At 51.7% G+C, this 26,939-nt stretch overlaps 1 protein-coding gene across 5 annotated transcripts; it reads left to right on the top strand.

The window, feature by feature from the left end:
• The first annotated feature begins 37 nt into the window (after positions 1-37).
• On the top strand, positions 38-26,930 carry RBM10 (RNA binding motif protein 10). 5 transcript variants are annotated; one of them, XM_046673105.1, is made up of 24 exons: positions 38-339; positions 2,427-2,568; positions 11,745-11,928; positions 13,423-13,653; positions 15,534-15,603; positions 17,415-17,488; positions 18,889-18,975; positions 21,093-21,153; positions 21,293-21,469; positions 21,844-22,001; positions 22,176-22,273; positions 22,360-22,447; positions 23,061-23,247; positions 23,355-23,497; positions 23,609-23,726; positions 23,812-23,903; positions 24,002-24,166; positions 25,132-25,281; positions 25,377-25,442; positions 25,525-25,713; positions 25,806-25,880; positions 26,174-26,280; positions 26,357-26,486; positions 26,591-26,930. In XM_046673105.1, the coding sequence occupies exons 1-24, from the start codon at positions 75-77 to the stop codon at positions 26,714-26,716; spliced, it is 3,183 nt and encodes a 1,060-aa protein (XP_046529061.1). In that variant the 5' UTR covers positions 38-74; the 3' UTR covers positions 26,717-26,930. The 5 variants fall into 5 exon arrangements, with proteins under 5 accessions (XP_046529061.1, XP_046529060.1, XP_046529065.1 ...); XM_046673104.1 differs by having other exon boundaries at positions 21,844-22,004; XM_046673106.1 differs by having other exon boundaries at positions 155-370; positions 21,844-22,004.
• Positions 26,931-26,939: the final 9 nt, after the last annotated feature.

Below are 26,939 nucleotides of genomic sequence, written 5' to 3'. Positions count from 1 at the left end.
CAGGCGAGGGCTGGCCGACAGGGGACGGCGACCAATAGACGAGGCCAGCCAGAGCGCGCTCCCTTAGTAGGTGGATGGTGGTCGGAGCGCCGGCTCCCTTCTCGTCGCCGCCATTTTGTGCTGGGGATCGCGGCCGGCGGGGAGTAGGCGGCAGTGGGTTTCCCGGGGAGGGTAGCGCTCTTGGCGCTTCTCCCCTCCCCGCTCCTTTGCCCTCCTGCCTCCAGCCTTGGACTTGGCTGTTGCCCGGAGCGGCTCCGGCTGAGCTGGGAGAGTTGGAGGAGGTGGCAGCGGGCCGAGGTGATGTCTGGGAGCCCTCCCTTGACAGCCCGGGCCGAGAAGGTGAGCGTCGACGCTGGTCGTGGGGGCGGAGGTAAGGGGCCGGGGGCGGCGGAGTGTCGAGGAGGTGCGAGGGCGAACTGCGGGCCCAGGCCTGGGCTACGCGCGGAACCGAGGGATGCGTGCACTGTCTGAGCCCGGGAGGGGGTGTCTTTTTTCCCCCCTTTTGAGAGCAGAAGCGCGTGCGCGATCGGGACACAGGAAGGGTGCACGCGGGTTGGGGGAAGGGAGGGACGGATGAGAGTGGGCTACTGTGGCTTACTGTGTCTGCGACATCGAACTTTATCCGTGGGGAAGCGGGTGTCTGCGATTTTGCTGTTTATCCATAGGGGAGGGGGTGTGCTGTCTGCTCTGTGTGACTTTGGTACTTATGTACCCGTGGGAAAGTGTTTTGCGGCTCTGGTCCTTATTCTCGGTGGGAGGGAGAGGGAGAACGTCGGTATGACTCTAGTCTTTATCCTTGGCGCGTGTCTATAACTCTGGTCCTTATCCATAGGGAGGAGTCCTTAACCATAGGGAGTCTTCTGGCGACTGGCCCTAACCCATTTACTGGGTGGAGAGGGAGTGCAAGGAATGTGTATTTGACTTACTGCCTCTTCTTTTTGGCAGTTCGTATCTGTGACTGACGCTCATCCCTTGAAAGGGGGTCTCAGTGTGTGATTTTGGCCCGGATTTATTGTGGGTTCCTGTCTGTGATTTGGGGCCGTAGTTATTTCGGCCTCGTGTCTGTGACTTTGGTTCCTATCTGTTGTGGATACCAGTGTGTGACACTGGCCGCTTTGCCAGAGTCTACTGAAGGGTTTGTATCTGGCTTTTCTCCGCTGGGGTTGTGATTCTAACTCTCTCCATCCGGGAGCAGGTAACTCTGGTTCCCTGTGGCTTGAAGATGAGGAAAAAATTTGTGTGTGTATACTGTACATGAAGGAAAGGCGTGGTGGCAATCTAGTGTTGGGCAGGTGCTGTTACGGCCCGGCTGTGCCTGATTCTTTTTCAGAGGGTGGGGCCTGAAGATTCTGGGATACTTCGAGATGACCCCTGGCCGGATCACATGGTTCTTGAGACTTCCTAGTTCTCACAGCAGCCCTGAGGGCTGGGTGAGGTGACTGTCCTTCCATCCCAGCAGAATAGCACAGTGGTTTGGGACAGCTTCCGCAAGGACTCCTTTTTGCCTCTGAATAACTTGAGCTTAGAACTCTGCGGGGAGAGCCGTCTTGGGACCTGGCTGCACCTAAGAGACAGGGCTCAGGGCTGAGCCAGTTGCCTTGTGAGGGTCAAAGCTGTGTTGGCTAGGAGCCCAGGGAGGCGGCAGCTGTCTCGTTGCCACATTAGCCCCTTCACCCCCTAAGCCTTTTGTGGTCTCCTGTCATCTTTTTTTTTTTTAAGATTTTTATTTTTCCTTTTTCTCCCCAAAGCCCACTGGTACATAGTTGTATATTTTAGTTGTGGGTCCTTCTAGTTGTGGCATGTGGGACGCTGCCTCAGCATGGCCTGATGAGGGGTGCCATGTCCGCGCCCAGGATCCAACCAGAGAAACACTGGGCCGCCGAAGCGGAGCGCTCGAACTTAACCACTCGGCCACGGGGCTGGCCCCTCTCCTGCCGTCTTGTAGGGGACAGCCAGCATCTTGTTGGGAGGATGAAATGGCACCTGAGGGCCCATCGAAGGAGCCTGGTGGGTGCCTGAGACTCCCGTCGTGAAGTCTTGCCTCCATGCCTAACATGCCTGGTCTCAGACAAGTCATTTAGCACCGAGAGTGCCCCTGGGCAGGTAGCTTGGGGCTTGAACTTGTCTACCAGTCTCAGATGGCAAAGCCGTGGTCGCCGAATGGGTGGCACCATGAGGTCTGTTCCCTGTCTGCTGAAGGCCTTGCTATTTCTAGGCCACTGAGCTCTGGCGTCACGTTTGTGGGGAAAGGAAGGAGCAGGCCAAGTAGGGGCTGCCTTCCTGCTCTGGTCCGCAGGAGCACGAGGAGTTGGAAAGCAACATCCCTGAGCTAAGGGACAGCAGAGAGGCTTGACAATGAGGGTTTCTCAAGGAGGCCCTCTCTGCCCCGACTGCCTTGACCCCTTTCTTTCTTCCGTTCTCCTTAGAGTCCTTGCAGGAGACATCACCCAGGCTGGCAGATCATGGTGGCAGCAGCGGGGGCGGCTGGGAAGTGAAACGGAGCCAGCGGCTGAGGAGGGGTCCCAGCAGTCCCCGCAGGCCCTATCAGGACATGGAGTATGAAAGACGGTGAGTTACCCACTCCCATCACCACCAAGCAGCCTCAGCTTGTCCCCATGTGAGAATCGATCCAGGAGGGTGCTAGGAGGGAGTTTCCAGGCAGAGGTAACAACGCAGCAGATGACTGATTTCTTTTCAGCAGGCATTTGTTTGGCGTCTCTTGTGAACCAGGACCTGTGCTAGGCTCTGGGAGTGCAGTAGGCAATGAGATAGATAAGACTGCAGCCTTGTTACTCAGGGTCTCACAAGGGAGACTACACAGTTTCCAGGTGATTACAAAACAGCTTGACTGGTGGCATGCTCGGTTGTGAGGATGGGAAAGGATCAAGAGAAAGGAAGGAATGGAGGCTAATACCCAGGTTTCCAGTTTGGGTGACCCAAATAGCTGGGTGGTGCCATTCACCAAGGTGTGGACAGCCACTGCAGAAGGACAGGCAGAGGTGGAGGGCAGATGGGTGGTGGGTTGCAAGCGCCTGTGGATCCTCAGGGGAGAGGTGTGGGCTGTAGTTTTGGTTTGAGGGGTAGATGAGAGTGGTGCCTTCAGAGTCAGGAATTTGTCCCGGACAAACGTGGGGCAAGCCGGGTCAGACAGCAGGAGACTTCAGGGATGGGGTGGGCTGCAGTTGGCATGATACTTCTCTCGGAAGGGACGCTCTCGTACAGTTAGTTTTAAACTCGGGTATGAGCAAGAAACAGTTGGGACACTTGGTAAAATACAGAGATCCTGAGCCATACCCTTACCACCATCCTACTGGATCACCCCGGTTGATTCCAATGCAGTTGATCTATTGCTGATGTTTTAAGATTGCAAAGGAAGGCAGACCTAACTCGCCCAGAAAGCCTCTATTGAAAGTCAGTAGATTTACAAAAAGGGATGAAATAATTTTTTTACTGTCTTACAAAGGGTTTCTTCTACTGCCACCCCTTTTAAAAAATAGAGAATTATAGTATTTTGTTTTCTGAAAAGTGAGCCCAAATTTGAGATGTGGCCATCATCTAGTGTTATTCAGTCTTGACTTTCTTGAAAAACGTCTTTTGAAAGGCATTCAGTTTTGGGTGGTATTCACTGGAGGTGCTCTGTGGCAGTTTCTGAGTTTGAGTAGGTGACATACTTGCTTCAGGCTTTATTTAGCAAATAAAGCTACTGGCTTTCTTTTGGCTTTTAAAGGACCTCAAGTGCCGAAATTTGACTTAACCTTACTTTTCCAGTTCAAGGTAGGTGTCTGTCATAGGTCGGTACAAGGCCTTCTCTTGCCATATTTATTTTTTCCTTTTTATTCCCAATTCCCATACCTGTAGGCAGCTGCTCTGTCATGTTTGAAATGTATCCTTCTAAAATATGTAGTGTTGTTTTGAGTGTCTGTGTCTTCAGTTTACACAAATGGCAGAGTGCTGCAGTCTTCATTCTGTTTCCTAAACTTTGTATTACTCAGCGCTGCATTTTTAAGATCTGTCTATATTGCCGTGTGTATATTAGTGCTTTGCTTCTAATTGGCCCCAAGGACACCGTGGGGTGTGCCTACTGCCTTTTACTTAATGATTCCCCCACGGTTGGATACCTGTTCTTAATTTTGATGTGCTAAAATTCATCACTTTTTTGTCTTAGGATCTGTGCTTTTAGAATCTTCTCCATTCCTACCTCTGGATCACAAAGATTGTCTTCACTCTATAGTTTTACCTTTTGCATTGAGGTCTTTAAATCCATCTAGAGTCTGCTTTTGAATATGGTGTAAGGTGGGTTCTGGTTTTATTTTCCTCCATATAGTAGGCAGTTTTCCCAGTACCACCTCCTAAATAGTCCATTCTTTCTTTGTTGACTTGTGGTACCTCATCTCATTTCAAGTTCCCTCTTGTACATGAATCTGTCTTGAGTGATCTGATTTGTTTCCTTGGTCCGTTTGCTCATTCTTATGCCAGAACCTTACTGTTTTTATTATTGTGGCTTTATAGAGTGTCTTAATAGCGCCCACTTTCCTCTTATTTTTCAAAGTCAGTTTAGCCATTTGTGGAGCTTCATATAAAAAGTGTATCAAGTCCCTCAAAAACATTCCAGAATTTTGATTGAGAGTGCATTGAATTTATATATTAATTTGGGGAGAATTGTCATCTTTGTAAGTAACCATCTCATTCAAGACCTCTAAACTAACTAACTTAAATTTCATTTGAGAGACATAAAAATCTGAATAACTGAAAATACAGGTCTTGCATATTGTTCATTAAAGTAATTCCTAAGTATTTCAGTAGTTTTCATTGACAGCTTATTTTCTTTTATGTCAGTGATGCTGGCTGCACAAATTTAAGATTCATTTTGGCAGGTTGTAGCAGAAAATCCAAAGAATAGTAGCTGAAACAATATAGTTTATTTTCTTTCCCATAAAGGACATCTGCAGATAGGTAGTCAGTCCAGGCCTGATAGGCAGCCCCGTCTGCTTAGCCATCAAGTATGACGTGTGCTGTAGGCTTTTAGAATGTAGCCTTTAATAAATCAAGGAAATTCTCTGATCTTAGTTTGCTAAGATTGCTCAGAAATGAGTATTGAACTTCATAATTACATGCATTTTTCCTCCTTTTATCCACTAATTTCATAAATTGCATTAAATTACATCCTTGGCATTCTTAAGATATACCCTCCTCGATCATGGTATGTATGTGTATAACGTATTTTGAAAAAATTTCAGATTTACAGAAAAGTTACAGGTACAATGAACTCCCATATATTCTCTACCAAGAGCCACTAATTGTAAATATTTTGCCACATTTGCTTTATCTACCTACGTGCGTGCCCCTCCTTCCCTCAGTCCCCCTCCCCCCCCCTCCCCGCTCCTTCCACCTCTCCCTTTCCTTCTCCCTGTGTCCTTTCCTCTCCCCCTTCCTCTCCCCCTTATTCCCCTCCCCCTGCCCCTTCCCCCTCTGTATACATAACATTTTTTGTGTGTGAATCATTTGAGTTAGTGGCAGACATGACCCTTAAGTACTATAGCATGTGTGTCCTAAGAACAAGGACTTTCTCTTCCATAACCGTGGTACACTTACTAATATCAGGAAATTTAACATTGATACAATACTTTTGTCTTATATAAAATCCATATTCAGATGTCATCAGTTATCCCAATAATGTCCTTTATAGCTATTTTTCTGTAATCCAGGATCCAATCCAAGATCGTGTGTTGCATTGAGCTATTTTGTATTTTTAGTCTCCTTTAGTCTAGAACAGTTATTCGGTCTTTCTGTGTCTTTTATGACCTTGATATGTTTTAAGAGTACAGGTCAGTTGCTTTGTAGGTGTTTCTCAATTGGGGTTTCTCTAATGTTTACTCATGAATTTTTGGCTGAAAATTTATTTTAGTAATGTTATATATATTTTTAAAACACGTTGATTAGATGATTAGATATTGTATTATTTAGGATATTTTGCATCTGTGTTCATTAGTGAGGTGGCCCTCTTAGTGTCCTTTTCTAGTATTTATCTGGCATTGAATCAGGGTAGCCTCATGACATGAATTGGGCAGCTTTTGGTGTTTCTCTCTTTATTGGAGAAAGTTGGATAGGAGTGATCTGTCCCTTGGAAGCTCGGTAAAACTCACCTTTAAAAGGGCCTGGGTTTTTTATTATCACTTTGTCTACTGCTTCTGCCAATTTTGGCATTTTATGTTTTCCAGAAATCTCATTTTGTGGAGGTCCTCATATATGATACTTCAGTCCAGCTTCCTAGAAATGTATTATAAACGGGGTCTGCCTTTGGAAAGTGTTTAGTCAAAGTGCTCTGTGGCCACTGGACCTGAATCATTCCCTCCTGAGTTTAGACAGCAAGAGTTCCATAGCCAAATGTATTTGGTTTAGATGTGAATGTCAGAGTTCAGGATTTCATTGGACCATTGATTCAAACCTGTTCAGTTCTTAAATTCGGATGACTAGAGTTCAAATAGTGAGGGATACCTATAGTAAATAAACATGAAAAAACTTGTTTGTATCATAAACCTTAAAAATACTCATACCACTCATACCAGCCACTTCTTGTCAAGGCATTTATCATAAAGAAACAGGTTGGGTTCCAAGCTGAGCTCACGAGGACAGGGACTTCATTTTGTTCACAGCGGTGTCCCCAGCACCTAGAATGATGCCTGACACATAGCAAATGTTACATTAATATTTGCTGAATGAGGAAATGAATGAACAAACAACTATGAAACATTGGAAACCAACCCAAATGTCTGGAAACATTTATTTTCCCCATTAATTATCTTTTAGCTTTATGGTGTTTTTCCAATATTTTATTATGAAGTTTCAAGCATAAGCAAAGTTAAAAGAATTTTATAGTAAACACCTCTGTACTGTACCCATCCACTGAATTCTGCCGTTAACATTTTAGCATACTTACTTTATCACATTTATTTATTTATGGGCTTTTTTTACACTTTAGATATTTTAAAATTTTTATGAAGCCAGATTTATCAGGGTTTTTTTTTGTAATGACTTCTGGGTTTTGTCTTGCTTAGAAAGGCCTTCCCCATTTTTGAGGTGATTGATTTTTTTCTTATGTTTTCTTTCTGATATTTTTATGGTTTCTATTCAGAGATTTAAATTTTTGATCCATCTAGAATTTACTTGGTGTAAGAAGTGAGGTCAGTAAACAACTTTATTCTCTTAAAGATCAACAAACTTTTTCTGTAAAGGATAGTAAATATTTTTGGCATTGCAGATCATATGGTCTCTGTCACAACTACTCAGCTGAAAGCAGCCACAGACAATATGGAAATGAATGGGTATAGCTGTGTTCAAGAAAACTTTATTTAGGTGACTAGATTTGGCCCACTGGCTGTAGATTACTGATCCCTGGGCTAGACAGTTATCATCACTAGCATTTATAACTAATCCATTTTCCCCCATTCATTTGAAATGCAACCTTTGGCTTATTCTAAATTTCCCCATGTGTTTGTGTGTACTATGGACTCTATTTGGTTTACTGATCTTTCCATTCGTGTTTTGATTGTTCCACCTTTATAATATGTTTTAATATTCAGTAGGGCTCCTCCCCCCCTCCCATTAGTCTTTTCTTTTTAATGGAATTTTCCTGATTCTTCTAGGTCATTTCTTGTCCTTTGCTGTTATAAACAGTGCTGCATTGAATAATGTCTTGTTTGTATGCAAGTATATCAGTACATTAAATTCCCAGGAGAAGAATGGGGGTCAGAGGATATATAGGTTTTTCGTTTTGCCAGCTCTTGCCAGATTTCCCTGCAGAGGGCTTGTTCCATGGTCACTCCTACCAGCAATGTGAGAGTGACTATTTCCCATACAGCCTTGCCAACAGTTTATCAAACATTTGCACTTTTGCAGATATGTTGAGTTAAAAATGTTCTATCCCAAATCTTCCTTATAGAGGAATTCAAAATAACATACGTAGATACTCCCCACTCCAGGAGGTACAGCTTTATTCCCTTCCTCTTGAGTGTGGGCTGGTCTTAGTGACTTGCTTCTAAAGAATAGAATGTAGAAAGGGAAAAGGAGAAACTTTACAGCAGAGAAACCTGGCAGACCCCACCACAACCAGATGATCAAGGTCCACATCACCAGTGATGTCACATTGATATCATGTGTCCCCTGATACAATGCAATCAGAAGGGCAGCTCACCTCTATTGTATTCTTCTCCCAAGAAAACGATAACCTCAACTCTAATCACAAGAACACATCAGACAGATCCAAGTTGAGGTACATTCTACAAAAGATCTGACCAGTGCTCTTCAAAACTGTCAGGGTCATTAAAAAACAAGGCAAGACAGAAACTTACAGGCCACAGGAGACTAAGGGGAACGTGATGACTACATGCAATGTGGTATCCTGGATTTGATCCTGGAACAAAAAAAGCATAGCAGTGGAAAAACTGGTGAAATCCTAATAAAGTCTACAGTTAACTTCTTAGTTTTGACAAATGTACCATGGTTCTCTTAACGTTAGAGGAAACTGGGTGAAGGGTGTACAAGAATTCTGTTGTTTGAACTTTTCCATAAATCTAAAATTATTAAGGAAGTTTTACTTCATCAAGATTAGAAATTTTTGTACATCAAAGGACACTATTCAAGAGAGTGAAAAGACAACCCCCAGAATGGGAGAACGTGTTTGCAAATCATATATCTGATAAGGGATTAACACCCAGAATCTATAAAGAACTCCTACAACAGCAACAGAAAAACCCAATTCAAAATTGGGCAAAATGCAGGTTCAGATCCCGGGTGTGGACCTATGCACCGCTCATCGAGCCATGCTGCAGCGGCATTCCACATGCAAAATAGAGGAGGATTGGCGCGGATATTAGCTCAGGGACAGCCTTCCTCAAGCAAAAAGAGATTGGCGTCTGTTGCCAATCTTCCTCACCAAACAAAATGAAAATGGGCAGAAAACTTGAATAGACATTTCTCTAGAGAAGATATACAAATGGCTAATAAGCACATGAAAAGATGCAAAATAACAAGTGTTGGTGAGGATGTGGAGAAATTGGAACCTTTGTGCTTTGCTGGTAGGAATGTAAAATGGTGTAGCCGCTGTGGAACACAGTTTGGCTGTTCCTCAAAAAATTAGATATACAATTACCATATGATCCAGCAATTCCACTCCTGGATATATACCCAAAAGAATTGAAAGCAGGGACTCAAACAGATACTTATACACTGGTGTTCATAGCAGCGTTATTCACAATACCCAGAACAACCAGTAGGTGGAAACAACCCAGGTGTCCATCAACAGATGAATGGATTACCAAAATATGGTATATACCATACATATGTACATACTCAGCCGTAAAAAGGAATGAAATTCTGATACATTCTTCAACATGAATGAACCTTAAAAACATTATGCTAAATGAAATCAGCCAGACATAAAGGGATAAATATTATATGATTCCACTTATATGAGGTACCTAGAACGGGCGAATTCATAGAGACAGAAAGTAGAATAGAGGTTGCAGGGGCAGGGAGGAGTTATTGTTTAATGAGTATGGAGTTTCTGTTTGGGAGGATGAAAAGATTTTGGAAATAGATAGTGGTGATGGTTATACAACGTTGTGAATGTATTTTGTGGTGCTGAATTGTACACTTAAACATGGTAAAGGGGCCAGCCCGGTGGCTCAGCCGTTAAGTGCACACGTTCCACTTCAGCGGCCCAGAGTTCACCGGTTCAGATCCCGGGTGCAGACATGGCACCGCTTTGCAAGCCATGCTGTGGTAGGCATCCCACATATAAAGTGGAGGAAGATGGGCACAGATGTTAGCTCAGGGCCAGTCTTCCTCAGCAAAAAGAGGAGGATTGGCAGCAGATATTAGCTCAGGGCTAATCTTCCTCAAAAAAAAAAAAAAAAGGTTAAAATGGTAAATTTGTTATTTTGCCACAATAAAAATGATTTTAAAAATATACAAAAGTGAATTTTAAATGCTTATTTAAAAGTGGTCTATCCAGTGTAGTTTTAATTTTCATCTTTCATTATGAGTGAGAGAGAACATCTTGTCAAATATAAATCATTTGTATTTCTTTTCTGTGAATTCTCTTCCTTTCCCCATATTTTTTCCCAGTTCATCCTGACTTGGCTTATGGTGGTCTTTGTTTTTTTCAAAGCAGAAGTGTTTTGTTTTTATATAGTCAGATTTAATCATATTTTCTTCTGTGGCTTCTAGATTTGGGTCATAGTTTTCTCCATTTCAAGATTATCAAGAAATTATCTTGCATTTTCTTCTACTTTGATGGTTTCATTTCTTCCATTTAAATCTTTGACCCATTTCAAATATATCCTGGTTTGTATGTGTGAAGTATAGTCATAAGATCTTGCACATATCTAGCTGTTTAACCTTTTTTTTCCACAATTTTTTTTCCTCCCCAAAGCCCTAGTGCATAGTTGTATATTCTAGTTATAAGTACCTTCTAGTTCTTCTGTGTGAGCCGCCACCACAGCATGGCTACCGGCAGACGAGTGGTTTGGTTCTGTGCCCAGGAACCGAACCTGGCCCACTGAAGCAGAGCATGCCAAACTTTCACCAACTAGGGCATCAGGGCTGGCTTGGTATTTAACCTTTTTAATGCGGTTACACTTGGCATCTTCCTGTTTTCTAAACAGTGGGTCTCTGAATACAGGGAGGGTATTTATTTTTGTATATTAATTTTATCCCCAGCACCCTTACTGATTTATTATTTGTAATCATTTTTCAGTTGATTCTCTTAGGCTTTGCAGGCATATTCTCATATCATTTACAAATAATGGTAGTTATACCTTCTGCTTTCCAGCTTTTAACTTCTTTTCTTCCTTCCCTTGTTTAATTGTTTTAGCTAGTATTTTAGAATAACTTAATAATGATTTCAATAATGGACATTCTGGTGTCATTCCTGACCAGCATTGGGATCCTGTTAGAAGTAGTCTACTGTGGTATCTGTTTTTTCTTGTTTTAAGTAACATGTATTGGTTGCTTTTAGAGTACTTTTTGAATTATTATTTTATCAAAAAAATCATTTTTGGTTACCTACTGAGTACTATACACTAAGGTAAGCTTTGGGGATAGGGCAGTGAGCCCTATCCCTCACTCATTCCCCAGAAGTCACAGTCTATTGATTTTTTAAATCATCAAAGAAATGCATGTTAAATCAACTTCGAGATAATTATTTTACAGTTATTGCAACAGGAGTAATTTTAACACAACAGCTGCCAGTGCTAGCAAGGTGACCGTGAAACAGAGGGGCAGGGTGGCACAGTGTGCGATGAAGTGGAGGGAGAGAGGTCGGCAGGGACCTCACCCCACAGGACCCTGGAGACCTTATAGGACCTTGGTGAGCATTTCAGTGTTTCATCTTGAGAATAAGAGGGAGCTGTTGAGGGGAGCAATATGATTGGGCTCGATTGGCTTTGCTTTGTAGAATACTCACTCACATTTGGAGTGTAGAGAATGACTTGGGGAGGCCTGGGTGGAGGTGAGGAGACCAGTTAGGACGCCACACTGAGGGCCCGTTAAAGGAAGACAAGCTTGGACTGGAGAGAGGGGGAAGGAAGGAGAGAAGTGGGATCCAGCTCGCCCCGCAGGGTCAGGATCTAGGGATCCCTGTTGGGGAGTGGGGCTGAAGGTCTAGAGGGAGTGAGTGAGAGGGGGTCACTCTCACCTTTCAGAAAGGACTACCCTCCAATCCCTCCCCATCCTTCTTCCCCCAGAGGTGGTCGTGGAGACAGGACTGGCCGCTATGGAGCCACCGACCGTTCGCAGGATGATGGTGGGGAGAACCGCAGCCGAGACCATGACTACCGGGACATGGACTACCGCTCGTATCCCCGCGAGTACGGCAGCCAGGAGGGCAAGCACGACTATGACGACTCGTCTGAGGAGCAGAGTGCAGAGGTGAGGGCCGGGCCTGGGTGGGCAGGCTCCTGCAGGGCCTCTGTCTGGCTGCAGCACCGTGAGCAGGTACCTCTCAGCTCCCATGCCTTCGGACTGTGCTCCATGGCTTTGCCTCGCCTGGAGGGTCTGTCCCACTCCCCTCTCTGAGGGCTCCTCTCCCCAGTTGGGTCTCCCGACTTCCACATGCTTGACTCTATATTTCGGAGGGCCCCTGGCCACCACCTCTCTCCCTTCTTCCCTGGTGTTCAGTTTGGGTCCATGGTTTACTGCAAGCCCTAGACTGCCTGCTCCCAGACACTTTGGGGCCCTTGAAGAGCCTCTTACGTGGGACCCGGCGTCTGGAGTTGGGAGGGCAACTGGGAAACTGGATATCACCAAGCAGAGCAGCTCTAGGAGGCCAGCGGTGAGCATTCCTAGTGGTGGCAGAGCCCCTTGACAGAAGGGAAATACCCCCTTGGGCCTCTTCTTGGAGCTCAGGGGTAGCCAGTTTCATGTTGGGGAGTTAGCCCTAGCCTGAAGGGGGAGGCATGATGCTCACCAGCAGGGACCCTCCATCTGAGGGGGAGAAGCAGCTTTGCCTTGGGGAGCCCCACTTTGAGGGGGTGGTCAGGGCCATGGTCCAAGCAAGCAGATTTCCTATCCCATAGGGTGGGAAACATACTCTTGCAAACCTAGCCCTGGGTGGCTATTCAAAGACCCCTGTGGTGGGCAGCCAAGCTTCCCCAGTGGCAGGTGTGAGCTGTGCCTGGATGTTGGCAGGGCACTAGGTGGGCTCTGGGTGAACCTGTTGAGAAGAATGGGAGTGGAGCACTGAGTTATCTGGCCCCCCTGAGGGTGGAAGGGTGTGGACCCAGGCCCAGCCTGCGTAGTCCTGGAATGATGGGTTGGGCAATCCCCAAGAACCCAACGACCACACTCTGTTAGGAGGGAGCCTAGTGGTGATAGAGGACTGGCCAGGCAGAGGATCAGGGACTATGGCCCTCACACCTTTGCCAGCCCCTGCTGACTGGCTCTGGCCCAGATCTTAAGCTATTCTTATACCCACAACTTGTTGCAAGGCCCAGGCCCAGGTGATGTGTGGCCTTCTGTGGTACAAGGAACAATTGTGCATGTACTAGCTGACCTGCCGAGGGAGGAGCAGGGACAAACGGAGGGCAGGGTTTAGTGTGCCAACCCCAGACCATCTCTTCCCAAGGAGGTTTAAGCGGTGTCTGGTCACCTGTCTGTGGGAGTTCCTCCTCCACACCAGTACTGCCACTGGCCTTTCCCCACTCCCCAACAAGGCAGCCCCCAAAAGTGTCCCGGGGAGAATTTCAAACCCCAGAAGGGTTGCAGTCCAGGGCCTACCCACCCTGCCTGCCCCGAGCCTTTAGCCGGAGCCCGCCCACCCCTGGCTTTCAGAGCCTGCCTGCCTCAGAGAGCCAGCGGCCAGCCCCTAGGCCCACCCCAGACTGACTGCCCGCCTGGTGTCTCTCATCTCATTCTGTCGGCCAGGATTCCTACGAGGCCTCCCCGGGCTCCGAGACTCAGCGTAGGCGGCGGCGGCGGCACAGGCACAGCCCCACCGGCCCGCCAGGCTTCCCCCGAGACGGCGACTATCGGGACCAGGACTATCGGACCGAGCAAGGGGAGGAGGAGGAGGAGGATGAGGAGGAGGAGGAGGAGGAGAAGGCCAGTAACATCGTCATGCTGAGGATGCTGCCACAGGCAGCCACTGAGGATGACGTACGTGCCCCCCGTGGCCCCGGGCAGGCAGCAGAGCAGGAGGCCAGGCTGGGTCTCCTCCAGGGCCCTCAACTTCTCCCTCACCCCTGACCTCTGTACCTTTCATCCCTTCTCCCCACCGGCTCCTGTACCCCAGCACTGATCCGTCCTCTGGGCAGGCCCCGTCATCTCCTGATCTGGAAGGGAGAAGTGTGGGATAGACTGGCTTGGCCAAGGGGCTGCGGTGGTGGGTGTGGGAGGGAACAGAGCATTCCTCCTGCACATTCCACTGGTCATCCATCCATTCTGCGTATGTTGATTGAGGGCCAGATACTCACTAGGCCCGGTGCCAGGTATTGCTGGTGGCAGAGATGATGCAGGGGCCCTGCAGCCCTGGGAGTAAGGATGGTCCCTGTGGGCTTTTCTGAGGTTTTATTCTCATTCCCCACTGCCTGCCCTCTTTTGTCACCATCAGATCTCCCTGCTGGCCTGGCCCCAGGGCCTTGAGTTCTTCTCTGACTTCCTTCACTGCTGCTGTCAGCTCCCCGCCCTGTTTTCCTTTATGACTTTCCCTTCCATGTTCATCCCTTTTCTCCTGTTTCCTTCTCATACGGACTTCCCTAATGAGCACCAGTGAAACCCCAGAGGGCTGCTAGAATAGTCTTCTCACCAGCCTCCCTGATTCTCCTCCTTCTCCCTGCCCCCCATGAAGTCTCTGCTTAGCAATCCTCTCAAATCTGCTGGCTGCCCATTTTGTCCCAAAGAAAAGCCCACCTGTGTATTTGAGAGCTTCTCAAGTCTGGCCCACTGCCCTGTTCAGGGTTAGTCGGTGGCTGAGTGCTGCTGTTTATTGAGGATTTATCACAGGGTGGGCCACACGCCAGGTCTGATTTAATCCTCACAGCTACCCTGCGGGGAAGGTACTCTTTGTATTTCCACCTATGGATGAGGAAGCCAGACCCCCAGCAGTGAAGTGGCTTGCCCCAGGTCCCATGGCCAATGAGTGACAGAGAGGAGTTGGGGTCTGAACTTGGGAAGCTGGACCCCAGAACTCAGGTTCTTGCTGTTTCCTGAGCCCTCCCTGGTATTTACAGTCCTGATAAGCTCCTCTGTGCGTCTTTCTTTTCCATCCATGTGTGTGTGCGCACGTGTATGTATGTGAGTGTATTTAATCTTCTTTCTGTTCTTTAACCTGATGAGGAAACTGAGGCCCAGAGGCATTAAGACTGCTGCCCGAGAATGCCTGGCACAGGCTCCCAGTCTTCTGCAAGAGGTGCCACTGGCCTAGAGACCCTGCCTCACCTGGTCCAAATCCCAAATTATCTCTGCAGCTTCCCTCTGGCTTACTTCATCCAGGAAGCTTTCCAAACCCTGTGACCACTCCTTGTCTCCACCCAAAGTTACTGCTCCACTCGGTCTAGGGCACGTGGCTGGGGTTTGACTAGTCCTTCCCAGTTTGATATTTGTGTCATGGGTCTCTTTGGAGCAAGCTGGAGGGCAGAACCTTGGCGAAGGGCCAGAATCACATCCTAGCTTTCCTCACTTTGTGGCCGCACCAAGCGTGTTGTCAGGCCACCCCTGCCCACCGTTCTCGAGCTGCTGGCTCACTTCCTCTATTGTTCTCTGCCCCTGAGGGTTATCATGCTGCCATGCTTCACCTTGCCCCATGCCTCTTTCTTCATTTGACTCACTCTGCGAGTCTGGGACGGAAAGCTAAGACTGGGGACTGGGCGTGAGTCTGGGGCTGCGGTCACTCGGGGAAGAGCCCTGAGAGAGGGAGAGGAGATAACGTGTGCACATCACCCATGACCCCTCAAGGTGCTGGAAGCCTCCAGCCAGACTCAGATACCCAGCAGTCCACCTTGTGCTGAGCCCGCCCCAATCTGTATCTCCCCGTACAGATCCGTGGCCAGCTGCAGTCCCACGGCGTCCAAGCACGGGAGGTCCGGCTGATGAGGAACAAATCCTCAGGTGAGCTTTTGTTCCCAGTGCCCTCCCCTTCCACTGGCCAGCCTCAGCCTCCGAGTCTCCCTCCTGCCTCTGCCTTCTCCCTCACCCTCCCTACCCTGCCTTCCTGCCACAGCTGGGAATGGGCAGCTTGGGGGTACCCTCTTTTCTTCTCTCCCCCTCACCCCACTCTCCTCACAGCTCCGGCCAACAGCCTCTTGCACGGGGCTGTCTGGGAGGGGGTGCAGCTCTGAGCAGAGCTGAGTGCTACCCGGGGGCAGGGCCAGGGCCAGGCTCCAGGGAACCTCCTCTTTGGGACTCTGAGTATCTGAGATGGTGACCTCGCCCAGTATATTCCTTTCCCTCTTCTTTCTTCTCCTTCCCCTGGCCCTTGCTCTCCCCCATATTTTTCTGGTAACAGCCTCTGACCAGAAAGGAGGTCTGACATGGCCCCACCCATGTGTCCCAAGAGGGAAGGCAGGGGATGGCTCTTCTCCAAGAGCACATCCCAAGGAGCAGCCAGGATTTCTGGCCTCACTTGTTCCCTCCCTCCCTCTTGTAGGCTGCTTGGAGCTGGCCTGAGGTTAGCGGGGTGGTGGGGGGGAGTTGTCTCTGCAGGACCTCTGGCCCAGGTCCCGAAGGCAGGCACAGTGGGGCCTCACTCTGCCTGGGCTTCTCTCTCCATCTCTCAGTCTCTCTCCTCCCCACACCTCCATCTCTTTCTCTCTCCCTCCCTCCCTCTCTCTCTCTGTCTCTCTCTCTATACCATTCCATTCTCCTGTACATCTTAACAGTTGTTCTTTTGGAGATCAAGCATGCTCCCCGAAGCCCTGCCACGTCTAAGCCCTCCCTGTGTGTGCACCTCCAAAGGAGGAGCTGCTCTCCTACGGCCTCAAGCCCTGGATCCCTTTTCCAACCCTAGCCAGGCCTGGGGTCTCTCTTGGTAGCACATAGGTCTTTCTCTGCTTCACCCCAGCCAAACCACACGCTGACAGGATTCTGGTCTTTCTCTCCCCAAGGTGATGTCCCAGGTGCAGCCCCCTCTGTGGCCCTGGGCACTTCTTCCAGGCACCCACTGATTCTTTACTCTGAGGTCTGTCTGCCTGGCCAATCCTGGCCCCCGTTCTCCTGCTCATTGGGAGGACCTGGACTGTGGGTGGCTGTAATCTTCCCAGCTTGGCCCTGAGGTGGCTCCCTGGTGAGGCCCACCTCCCCTGCACTGTGGTGAGGCTGAGGTGACGTTAGGTCCCTAACTCCTCCTGGTTTCTGATGGGCTGGAGCCCTAGCCTCACTGAGCTGCCTGGCCAAGCTTCTCTTTTGCTCCTTTGATTAAACACATGTTACAGGGCCCCTCCTGGGCGCCCCTGGCCTTGTACTTGGCCCTGCCCTTCGGTTATTTATTCTGGCCTATGTGGAGCCAGCAGTCTGCCCATCTGCCCTCCTTCCTTCTCTGGAGACAGGCTTCTACTTGTACCCTTTCCCTCCCAGCTCCTTCTCTCCGTCTCTGTCACCACAGGCTGGCCAGGCAGGTTTGCCTGAGCCCCATCTCTCTCTCTTCCCAGCTGGTGCGTGTGTATCTCCACCCCCTCCCCCCAGCCCACCTCTCTCCAGCTGTTTTCCTCCCTCCCCCTTCCCTCTTTCCTGCCATCTACCTTGCCTCCCACCCCCTGGTCTTTCTCTCTCTGATTGCTTCTCTCTCTCCCTTTCTTCCTTTCTCCTCTCTCCCCTTCCCTCTCTGCCCCTGGTCCTCTCCCCTCGGGTCCCGCCCCCGGGAACGCCGTGTGTCCAAAGCTGTTGACTAACCCACTGCGTCTGTATCTGAATGCTGTCTCCAGGTCAGAGCCGGGGCTTCGCCTTCGTCGAGTTTAGTCACTTGCAGGACGCTACACGATGGATGGAAGCCAATCAGGTTGCTTTGCCGCACTTGAACCCCCCCCCAAACAAATACTACTTTGTAATCGAGCGCTCCCCATCGCCTGATTCTTATGGACACAGTTCCCTGCCCTGTGGCCCTGTGTCCCACCCCCCCCCCCCGCCCCCTTTCTCTCCCCCTTCCTGATCCTCACTATCTCCTCTTCCCATCTCTCGCTACCCACTGGGCTTCCCATCAAGAATCCACACTCACCACTGGCCCCTCCCACCGCCAGGCACTAGCTCTGTCCCTCCACCTCTCCCGGCTGAGCTTTTAGAGAAAGGCTGCCAGGGGGGTCTTTCCACCAAGGTTCCCACTCCCTGGGGGACTGCCCTGCTCTGGGGTTAGGCAGAGCCAGGACTTCATTCTCCTCTCAGGCACCACTGGAAATCCAGCCACCGGGAAACTTAGCTGTTGGCACACTAACTAGCAAGTCCCGTTTTGCCAGCTCTCTCCCCGCATGTGAATTTGGCCCTTTGATTTCCACATGAGAGGCCAGCACTGCTCTGTTGATCTAAAGTACCAGTCAAATGTGATAGTTTCGTTCACTGGGACTCACTTCAGTTGCCCCACCCCTCCCACTGCACCTACCCCCACAGGAGTCACTGCTAGCCCCTGCTCTCCTAGGGGCAGGCCTGCCTTCTCAGCAAGGAGCTGTGCCCTTGGGAAGGGAAGGGAGCCTGCTCCCCCAACCTGGCACAGGCTCCCAACCCAGCAGCTTTGGGACCTTCAGAGACCCAAGGATCTGCTCTGTTGGCCCACCCAGAGCCCAGCTCACTGGTGTGGAACACTGAAGGAAAGCCTCGGGAGGAAGGGGCGGATGTGGTGGAACGGGCTCAGCAGGGGCGGCCCTGGGGCCATCTCTGCCAGTCCATAGGCTAGTGCCTGGGCCCAGGACCCAGCCAGCCACAGGAAGACAGCCTCACAGCAGGAACTTCCATCTTTTAAATATGGCTCTTTCTTTTTCCCCTTCTCCAGCACTAGCGCGTGTGCGCTTTTTCTCTCTTTCTCTCCCCTCCTCACCCTCCCCTCCCCGTCCCCCATCATCCCAAGTGTAGCCTGTGTAGTCCTGGCCCTGGGTGTGGCCTGGCAGTGTCAGGGCCGAGTGGGGGGTTTTCCCCACTGTCCGGCAAGCGTTGGTCAGCCGAGCACTGTGTGCCTGGTGGCGTGTGTTCATGTGTGCGTGCCGGGAAAGGCAGCAAACAGCTGCGCCCAAGGGCTGTGGCGCTTTCCCTCCCTCCTTCCCTTCCTTCTTCCCTCGTCCGTTCTCCGACCTCCCTCCGTTCCCTGTCCCTCATCCATCCAGCTGAAGGGCTCGCTCACTCTCTTCTCCTGTGCTGAAACGGTGCGTGGGGCACTGCTGCCTGGGCCTCACTGTGCTCTGCTTTTTCCCGCAGCATTCCCTCAACATCCTGGGCCAGAAGGTGTCCATGCACTACAGCGACCCCAAGCCCAAGATCAATGAGGACTGGCTGTGTAATAAGGTACAGGGGTGGTGGGCAGTGGTTGCCATGGATAGAGACAGCAGCAGCAGTGGTGGCAACGTCTCTGTCTCCCTGGAGTCTCTGAGGTGGCATGGGCATTGAGGAGTGGCTCAGCTCAGGTAGCCACTGTTCCGTGCCACGCCCCCACCACCAGTGTGGACTGAGCTTTCACTCAGCACCAGGCTCTGCCCTCATGAAGCACAATCTTGCCTGAAGTCCCAGTAGACTTTCAACAAATACTTACGTAAATGACTGACTGGTGACAGTGTAGACATAACGTGGTGTGTGAAATGTAGACTTCAGAGCTAAACTGGCTGAAATTAGTCTCTTCCAGATCTGCCTTGATTTTGACCAGGGGACTTAACCTCTCTTTGCCCCACTTTCCCCATCTCCAAAGTGTGAACAGTAATGCCACCTCTCCCCACAGGTGGTTGGGAAGATTAAAATGTGGCGACGAGAGGGTAACCCTTGAGACAACACCTGGCCCAAAGTTAGCACCATTTAATGTCGGCTGTTATCCTGAAGGAAAGTGCAGGACAACCTGAGAGCCTGTGTCAGGTGACCCAACCTTGAAGGCCACTCTGACAAAGCCATGTCCACCTGAGGCGGGTACAAGCTATAGGGTTTGCAGTCATATTCTGTAAGAGGAAGCTGAGGTTCAGAGAGGTGAAACCATAGGTTGGCCTTGAGCTGTGACCTGCTCCTAATCACAGTGGTCATGGCTGCCACCATGGGTTCAGGTCTCCCCTGGGGCCAGCCTCACAAGCAGCCCCGAGGCAGCCTTGTGACTCCATAGCTCCACCTGCCACAGCTGGCTGGCAGTCCTGAGACCTAAGAGGAGGACTGAGAGCTTGTGGAGGCCCCAACCCTCTTCCCAAGAAGGACGCTGCCTAGTAAGGGGCATGGTGCCTGTTTGTTAAAAATAACAATAATGTCAGAAGGCGGGTGTAGAACATCTCTGGGAAGATAGGGACAAAGTGACAGTGGAACTCTATCCCTCCTATGTTTTCAGATGCTCCTTGAAACCAAGGAATTCTCTTCTTTCCCCTCCCTTATCCCCCACGTCTTCTTGCTCACCAGGTCCTATCACTTCCATCACAGAAGTACCCTCCCTTCCCATTCCCACTGCCCAGGCCAGTCTTTCTCCCTCCCTCTCACCTGTAACATTCCTCAAAACCACCTCTGACCACGTCCCTCCTTCTCCACTTAAAACCCCCACAACTCTGAGCTTAAGCATGACGATCCTCCATAATCTAGCATCACCTTCCCTCTCCAGCCTCGGCCTTTGCCTTTCTCCTCATCCTCCTATTCCAGCTAGGAAAATCTCTTGTTCCCTCTGCTAGCAATCGCTTCCCAGCATAAGCAAACCAAACCAAACTTCTGGGCCTCCCAGATCAAACATCCCTGCTGACTGTCCCCACCCGAGTGAGCCGCATCCCTCTTGGTCTGTTCCTCTCCCTGAGCCCCCGTTGGTGCCTGTCCCCACAGACTAACCTGTCCTCTGGGCTGCATCTGCTCCCTGCTGTTAGGCTGTGAGGCCAGAGGCCACATCCTAGGCGTGCGGGGCAGAGCTGGCACAGGAGCAGTGCTCAGTACCTGACCGTGGGACAGAGATAGAAATGTGGTGGCAGCTGGGGTCTCTGGAGGCTGGACTATCCAAGGCAAATTTCTCAAGAGCGGCGGGATCTGACCCAGTCCTCAAGATAAAGGAGGGGTGGGAGTCTGGCAAGAGAGGGGCTACTGGCTTTTAGGGGTGGAAATGTTGAAGATTTCTGAACAAGGAAGCAAGTTTTGGGAAGAGGAACCTACTAAAAAGACGTGATTGGGGGGCAGTCCTTGGAGTTAGTACTTCAGAGGAGGCGGCAGTTGTAACAGGTGAGGGAGTTGTTGATTCCTGAGTTGAGGGGGTGGCACTGAGGACAAATTTGAGACTGTGTAAAGGAAAGATTCACAGGACGGAGAATGACAGCCAGAGCCCTAGAGCCCCTTACCACCCCTGACCCTGGAACCTTCCTTCCCGGGGTGTTTCGGGGTTCCCTGGGGGATCTCTGGATCCAAGTTTGGAGGGCGCACTGGAAAGCCCCACCCCCTCTGATGGCCTGGCCTGTGCCTCACAGTGTGGTGTCCAGAACTTCAAACGCCGCGAGAAGTGCTTCAAATGTGGTGTGCCCAAGTCAGGTGAGGCCCTACTACCCCCCTCTCCTTGGGACATTGATCACTATGGGGAGAAGGGTCAGGGGCCAGTGCTCTGGGAGGAGGGTGACCAGCCTTGGAGCCTCCCCTTTTGTCACCAGCCTGTCTTTGCCACCCCTGACAGAGGCAGAGCAGAAGCTGCCCCTGGGTGCAAGGCTGGATCAGCAGACGCTGCCACTGGGTGGACGGGAGCTAAGCCAGGGCCTGCTTCCCCTGCCACAGCCCTACCAGGCCCAGGGAGTGCTGGCCTCCCAAGCCCTGTCACAGGGCTCGGAGCCAAGCTCAGAGAACGCCAATGACAGTGAGTCCCTTGTTCCTTCCTCCTTCGTCCCTGCCCTAGGGTGTCTGGGCTGGTCTCTCCGAGGCCAGAGAGTTGGTGATGATCAGGACCTAGTCCTTCCAGGGGTCTCCACCTGGTGGGGGGACAAACGTAATACAAGGAGAGTAGGGGAGGAGCATTGCCCCACTCGACTTTGGGGGTGTATTGGGAAGGTTCTCGGCAGGTGAGCAACCAAGCTGGGACTTGGACTGGCAAGCAGAGTTTATCCAGGAGGAAGAGGCAAGAGGAAGCAGCAGGTGCAAAGATGTGGAGGCCAGAGGAGAGGGAGCAATGGGGGACCACCAGAGGGTAGGGCTGGAGCAGAATATCTCCTAATGCTGGGCCCCTTCCTGCAGCCATCATTTTGCGCAACCTGAACCCCCACAGCACCATGGACTCCATCCTGGGGGCCCTGGCACCCTACGCGGTGCTGTCCTCCTCTAATGTGCGCGTCATCAAGGACAAGCAGACCCAACTGAACCGTGGCTTCGCCTTCATCCAGCTCTCCACCATCGTGGTGAGGGCGGCACAGGGGGGGGCCGGGCAGCCAGGGTCCCGGCCCCCAGGGTGGGGAGGAGGGACCCTGACTCTAGCTCCCCTCCGCGGCCCCAAGCCTGGAAATGGGGCAATGGAGCCGGGGGCCTCCCCGGGCCTGACCCTTCTGCCCCTGCCTCCCCTCCTCCCCCAGGAGGCAGCCCAGCTTCTGCAGATCCTGCAGGCTCTGCACCCGCCGCTCACCATCGACGGCAAGACCATCAACGTTGAGTTTGCCAAGGGTTCTAAGAGGTCAGGGCCCCACCTGTGTCCCTTCCCAGCTTGCCCCCCAGCTTGGGGCCTCCCATCTCACTCCCAGTCTCTGACATCCTCCCCAGGGACATGGCCTCCAACGAAGGCAGTCGCATCAATGCTGCCTCTGTGGCCAGCACTGCCATTGCCGCGGCCCAGTGGGCCATCTCACAGGTACTCAAAGACTCCCCATTACCCCAGCATCCCGATACCTGGGCTGCCTCGACCCTCCTGCGCCCGCTCTGCCAACAGGAGGGCCGGCTTGCAGTTTTGGCTCTCTGTGGAACCAAACCCTCTCTCACTGGCTACTGTAGGCTTTGAGGGCCTCGCTGCAGCTCCCTTCCCACTTACCTCCTCCCAGGCTTTCATTTTCAATACTGTTGTGACTGCTTTTCTCTTCTGTTTTGTAATTATTTTGTCATCCTGAATTATTACAACTTCTTTAATAGAAAGGAATTTGTAAATAGCTGAAAGAAAATTGGGAGTTGAGAATAAAGGAGGGGAGGATGATATCTTCTTGGTCTGATGCCCAGCACACGTACCACACAGCACACACACCAGTGTCAGCCCTTGGAGCATTTGGGCGAGCGTCTTGGTTCCCGGTCTTGTTTTTGCTGCTGCCCTGCTATGCTGTGGGTGGCTCTCGTGTTTCACTTGTCTGAGGGCTGCATGCTTTCTGTCAGCAGACAGACACTAGCATCACCTGTGGGCAGATGCTTCTTAGCGCAGGGTCTTCTCCCCCCACACTCCCTCCTCTGCTAATGAGTCCCTCCCACCTGCCCCTTAGGCCTCCCAGGGTGGGGAGGGTGCCTGGGCCACCCCCGAGGAGCCACCGGTCGACTACAGCTACTACCAACAGGATGAGGGCTATGGCAGCACCCAGGGCACAGAGTCCTCCCTCTATGCCCATGGCTACCTCAAGGGCGCCAAGGGCCCCGGCATTACTGGAACCAAAGGGGACCCAGCTGGAACAGGTGAGCCCCAGCATCTTTCCCTGAGTCCATTGTGGGGGCCGGCAGGCATAGGGTCCTGGGCTTTGCCATTCACAGGCTTTCTCCTCCCTCCCTGTCTCTCGTTACAGGTCCTGAGGCCTCCCTGGAGCCTGGGGCAGACTCTGTGTCACTGCAGGCTTTCTCCCGTGCTCAGCCTGGTGCCGCTCCTGGCATCTACCAGCAGTCAGCAGCCGAGGCAAGTGGCAGCCAGGGTGCTGCTGCCAACAGCCAGGTAAGGGAGCTCAAGGGGGATCCTGGGGGGGACAGGTGGAGGGATCCTAGGGGGGCACAGGGAGCAGTGACAGACACTGAGCCCTGTTCTCCTGTTTGGCCCTGTGACCAGTCATACACCATCATGTCACCCGCTGTGCTCAAATCTGAGCTCCAGAGCCCCACCCATCCCAGCTCTGCTCTGCCACCGGCCACCAGCCCCACTGCCCAGGAGTCCTACAGCCAGTACCGTGAGTAGCCACAGCCTGTGGGTGGGGGTTGGGGAGTTCCTTAACAAAGCAGAGATGAGTGTGACCCCCTCTTCTCACCCCTCAGCTGTTCCTGATGTCTCCACCTACCAGTACGATGAGACATCCGGCTACTACTATGACCCCCAGACCGGTCTCTACTATGACCCCAACTCCCAGGTGATAGGGCGGCCCAGGGAATGGGGAGGGAGGGGGGTCCAGCAGTTCCTCTTTTCGAGGTCTTTCCTCATGCCCCCTCCTTCCTACCCCTCCCCCAGTATTACTACAACGCTCAGAGCCAGCAATACCTGTATTGGGATGGGGAAAGACGAACCTATGTTCCTGCCCTGGAGCAGTCAGCCGATGGGCATAAGGAGACGGGGGCACCCTCGAAGGAGGGCAAAGAGAAGAAGGAGAAGCACAAGACCAAGACAGCCCAACAGGTGAAGACTGGAGTCCAGCAGTCACTGGCTGGCTGTTCAGTGTCTCGCAATGAATGCATTTCTGTCATCTGTTATCCTCCACTGCTAAGGGAGGGGGGTTGCAGGGATGAATACGTAGGCAGTAATTGTGCTCAAGAGAGACCAGGCTCCTGGTCCAGCTCTGCCCTTTGCTGCATGACTTTGAGCCAGGGCAGTCTCCTCAGTATGTGGCAAGGCTACCCACCTCCCTGAGGTGGCCAGTGCCATCCAAGGTGAGCCGTGTCAGCTTTCCTGTCCCCTAGTGGGAACCTTCACGCTGCTGGTGGGAGTATGGGCTGGTACAGACATGCCTGAAGCCAGGCTAGCCCTGTGTGTGGAAGCGAACAGGCATGCATACTCCTTTGGGCCCTGAACCCCACTCATGTGCGTCTGTGTCTATGTGTGTGTATGTCCCAGAGAACTGCTTGCAGGCCCCTCGGGGGGCAGCAGGAAAACAGCTATCGCAGTGTTTAAGAGCAGTGGGCAGTTGGAGGGAACCTCAGTGTCTGTCTGTGGAGGAAGAGTTTTTGACAGTCTGGGTGTAGCACTTAGAAACAAGAACTAAGTGTTCCCTTGGCAACCTGGTAAATTCTAAAAATGGTCTTGTGCCTGGGGGGAATGCAGAATATGGAATGTGGTGTAGTATCAGGCATGTAAATTAAAATTATGCACAGAGAAAGCCATCATGTGCATTTTAGAATGATGAAGTGAAAATACACAGCGAACATAATAGTGTGAGTGCGTGTCAGCAGGATGGGGGCAAAGCCAGAAGGGGGCTTGATGAGGAGACTGATGACAGAGAAATGGGAACTGTCACTGCTGCCTGTCACCCTCTGCTTGAGGCTGCAGGGCACGGAGGGGCAGGCTGCTTCAGGGGCAGTGGATGGAGTTGGTGGCCCCAGCAGTTGGAGGGTTCCTGAGAACCTCACCCCAACCCTGGCCCCTAGATTGCCAAGGACATGGAACGCTGGGCCCGCAGCCTCAACAAGCAAAAAGAAAACTTCAAAAACAGCTTCCAGCCCATCAGCTCCCTGCGAGACGATGAAAGGCGAGAGTCCGCCACCGCAGATGCCGGCTACGCCATCCTGGAGAAGAAGGTGTGTTGTGGCCACCCATCCACACCCCCCCCCATTCTCGTCATCCCTCCAGTCCCTCCGTGGAGTCCCTGAATTTCTCTGTCTTTCCACCCCAGGGAGCACTAGCTGAGAGACAGCACACCAGCATGGACCTCCCGAAACTGGCCAGTGATGACCGCCCAGTGAGTGCCCAGGGCAGAAAAGGGGGCAGGGGGCTGTGATCTAGCCAAGCCTTACCTCCGGCACTCACCATCATTTCTACAGAGCCCACCCCGGGGCCTGGTGGCAGCCTACAGTGGGGAGAGCGACAGTGAGGAGGAGCAGGAACGTGGGGGTCCTGAGCGAGAGGAGAAGCTCACTGACTGGCAGAAGCTGGCCTGTCTGCTCTGCCGGCGCCAGTTCCCCAGCAAGGAGGCACTCATCCGGCACCAGCAGCTCTCCGGGCTTCACAAGGTGACTGAGGGAGGCTTGGCAGGGAACCCTGGCCCACCCCAGCCCAGCCCAGCCAGCCAGGCACTTCACTCCTCGTCCTGTCCCCCTTGCAGCAAAACCTTGAGATTCACCGGCGAGCCCACCTGTCAGAAAACGAGCTGGAAGCACTTGAGAAGAATGACATGGAGGTGAGGTGTGACCCACTCCCGGGCTCCCATCCCTTGTGTCTCTTGCCAAGTCCCTGTCCCCTTAGGCAGCTGGCACTCAAGTTTCTCAGCTGGGTACAACCTGGCTGCCATCAGCCATCTCACATCCTGTTCTTGCAAGGTTTCTTCCCACTTCCCCTACACTGACTACTTGCGCCCATGTTGGACCTCAGATTGTTAGCCAGATCCAGCTCCCCATAGGGCCCCCTCCCCTGTGCCCATGTTTCCTGTAAATAGTAACCAGCTCCCCCATTCTCACACACACAAACTTTCAGCAAATGAAGTACCGGGACCGTGCAGCTGAACGCAGAGAGAAGTATGGCATCCCTGAGCCGCCAGAGCCCAAGAGGAGGAAGTATGGTGGCATGTCTGCGGCCTCCGTGTGAGTTCCCAGGGCCAGGTGAGGGGGCCCAGGGCTGGCAGGCTGGTCACTCATGCTGTACCACTGCCCCCTGCAGGGACTTTGAGCAGCCCACACGGGATGGGCTGGGCAGTGACAACATTGGCAGTCGCATGCTCCAGGCCATGGGCTGGAAAGAGGGCAGCGGCCTGGGCCGCAAGAAGCAGGGCATTGTGACACCCATTGAAGTGAGTCTCCCATGATCCCTTCCCCATTCTCCAGTCCTCCCCACTTAGCCCTGCCTCGCCCCCATCACCTGGCTTACCTGACAGAGCCTGCCTCCGTTATACAGGCCCAGACACGGGTGCGGGGCTCTGGCTTGGGTGCCCGAGGGAGCTCCTATGGGGTCACCTCCACTGAGTCCTACAAGGAGACACTGCACAAGACAATGGTGACCCGCTTCAACGAGGCCCAGTGAGCAGCTGCGAGAGCTACTTCTATATATGTGGGGTGTCCAGCCCGGGACTGGGGAGGATGAAGTGTTGGGTGATCTGAGCGGAGCCCTGCACCTGTCTACCAGCCCAGTCCCCAGCCAGAGAAGCCCTGACCAAGTCAGACTTTGAGTTGGTGACTTTAGTTGGAGAACTGGGCTGGGATCATGTTCTTCTTTTTGTAATAAAAGCTCAAAAGCCCACAGCTTG

This window comes from Equus quagga, chromosome 10 (assembly GCF_021613505.1).
Source record: "Equus quagga isolate Etosha38 chromosome 10, UCLA_HA_Equagga_1.0, whole genome shotgun sequence".
Taxonomy (NCBI): domain Eukaryota; kingdom Metazoa; phylum Chordata; class Mammalia; order Perissodactyla; family Equidae; genus Equus; species Equus quagga.
The sequence above is the reverse complement of the archived record's forward strand: the minus strand, read 5'-3'. Positions and strand labels throughout refer to the sequence as shown.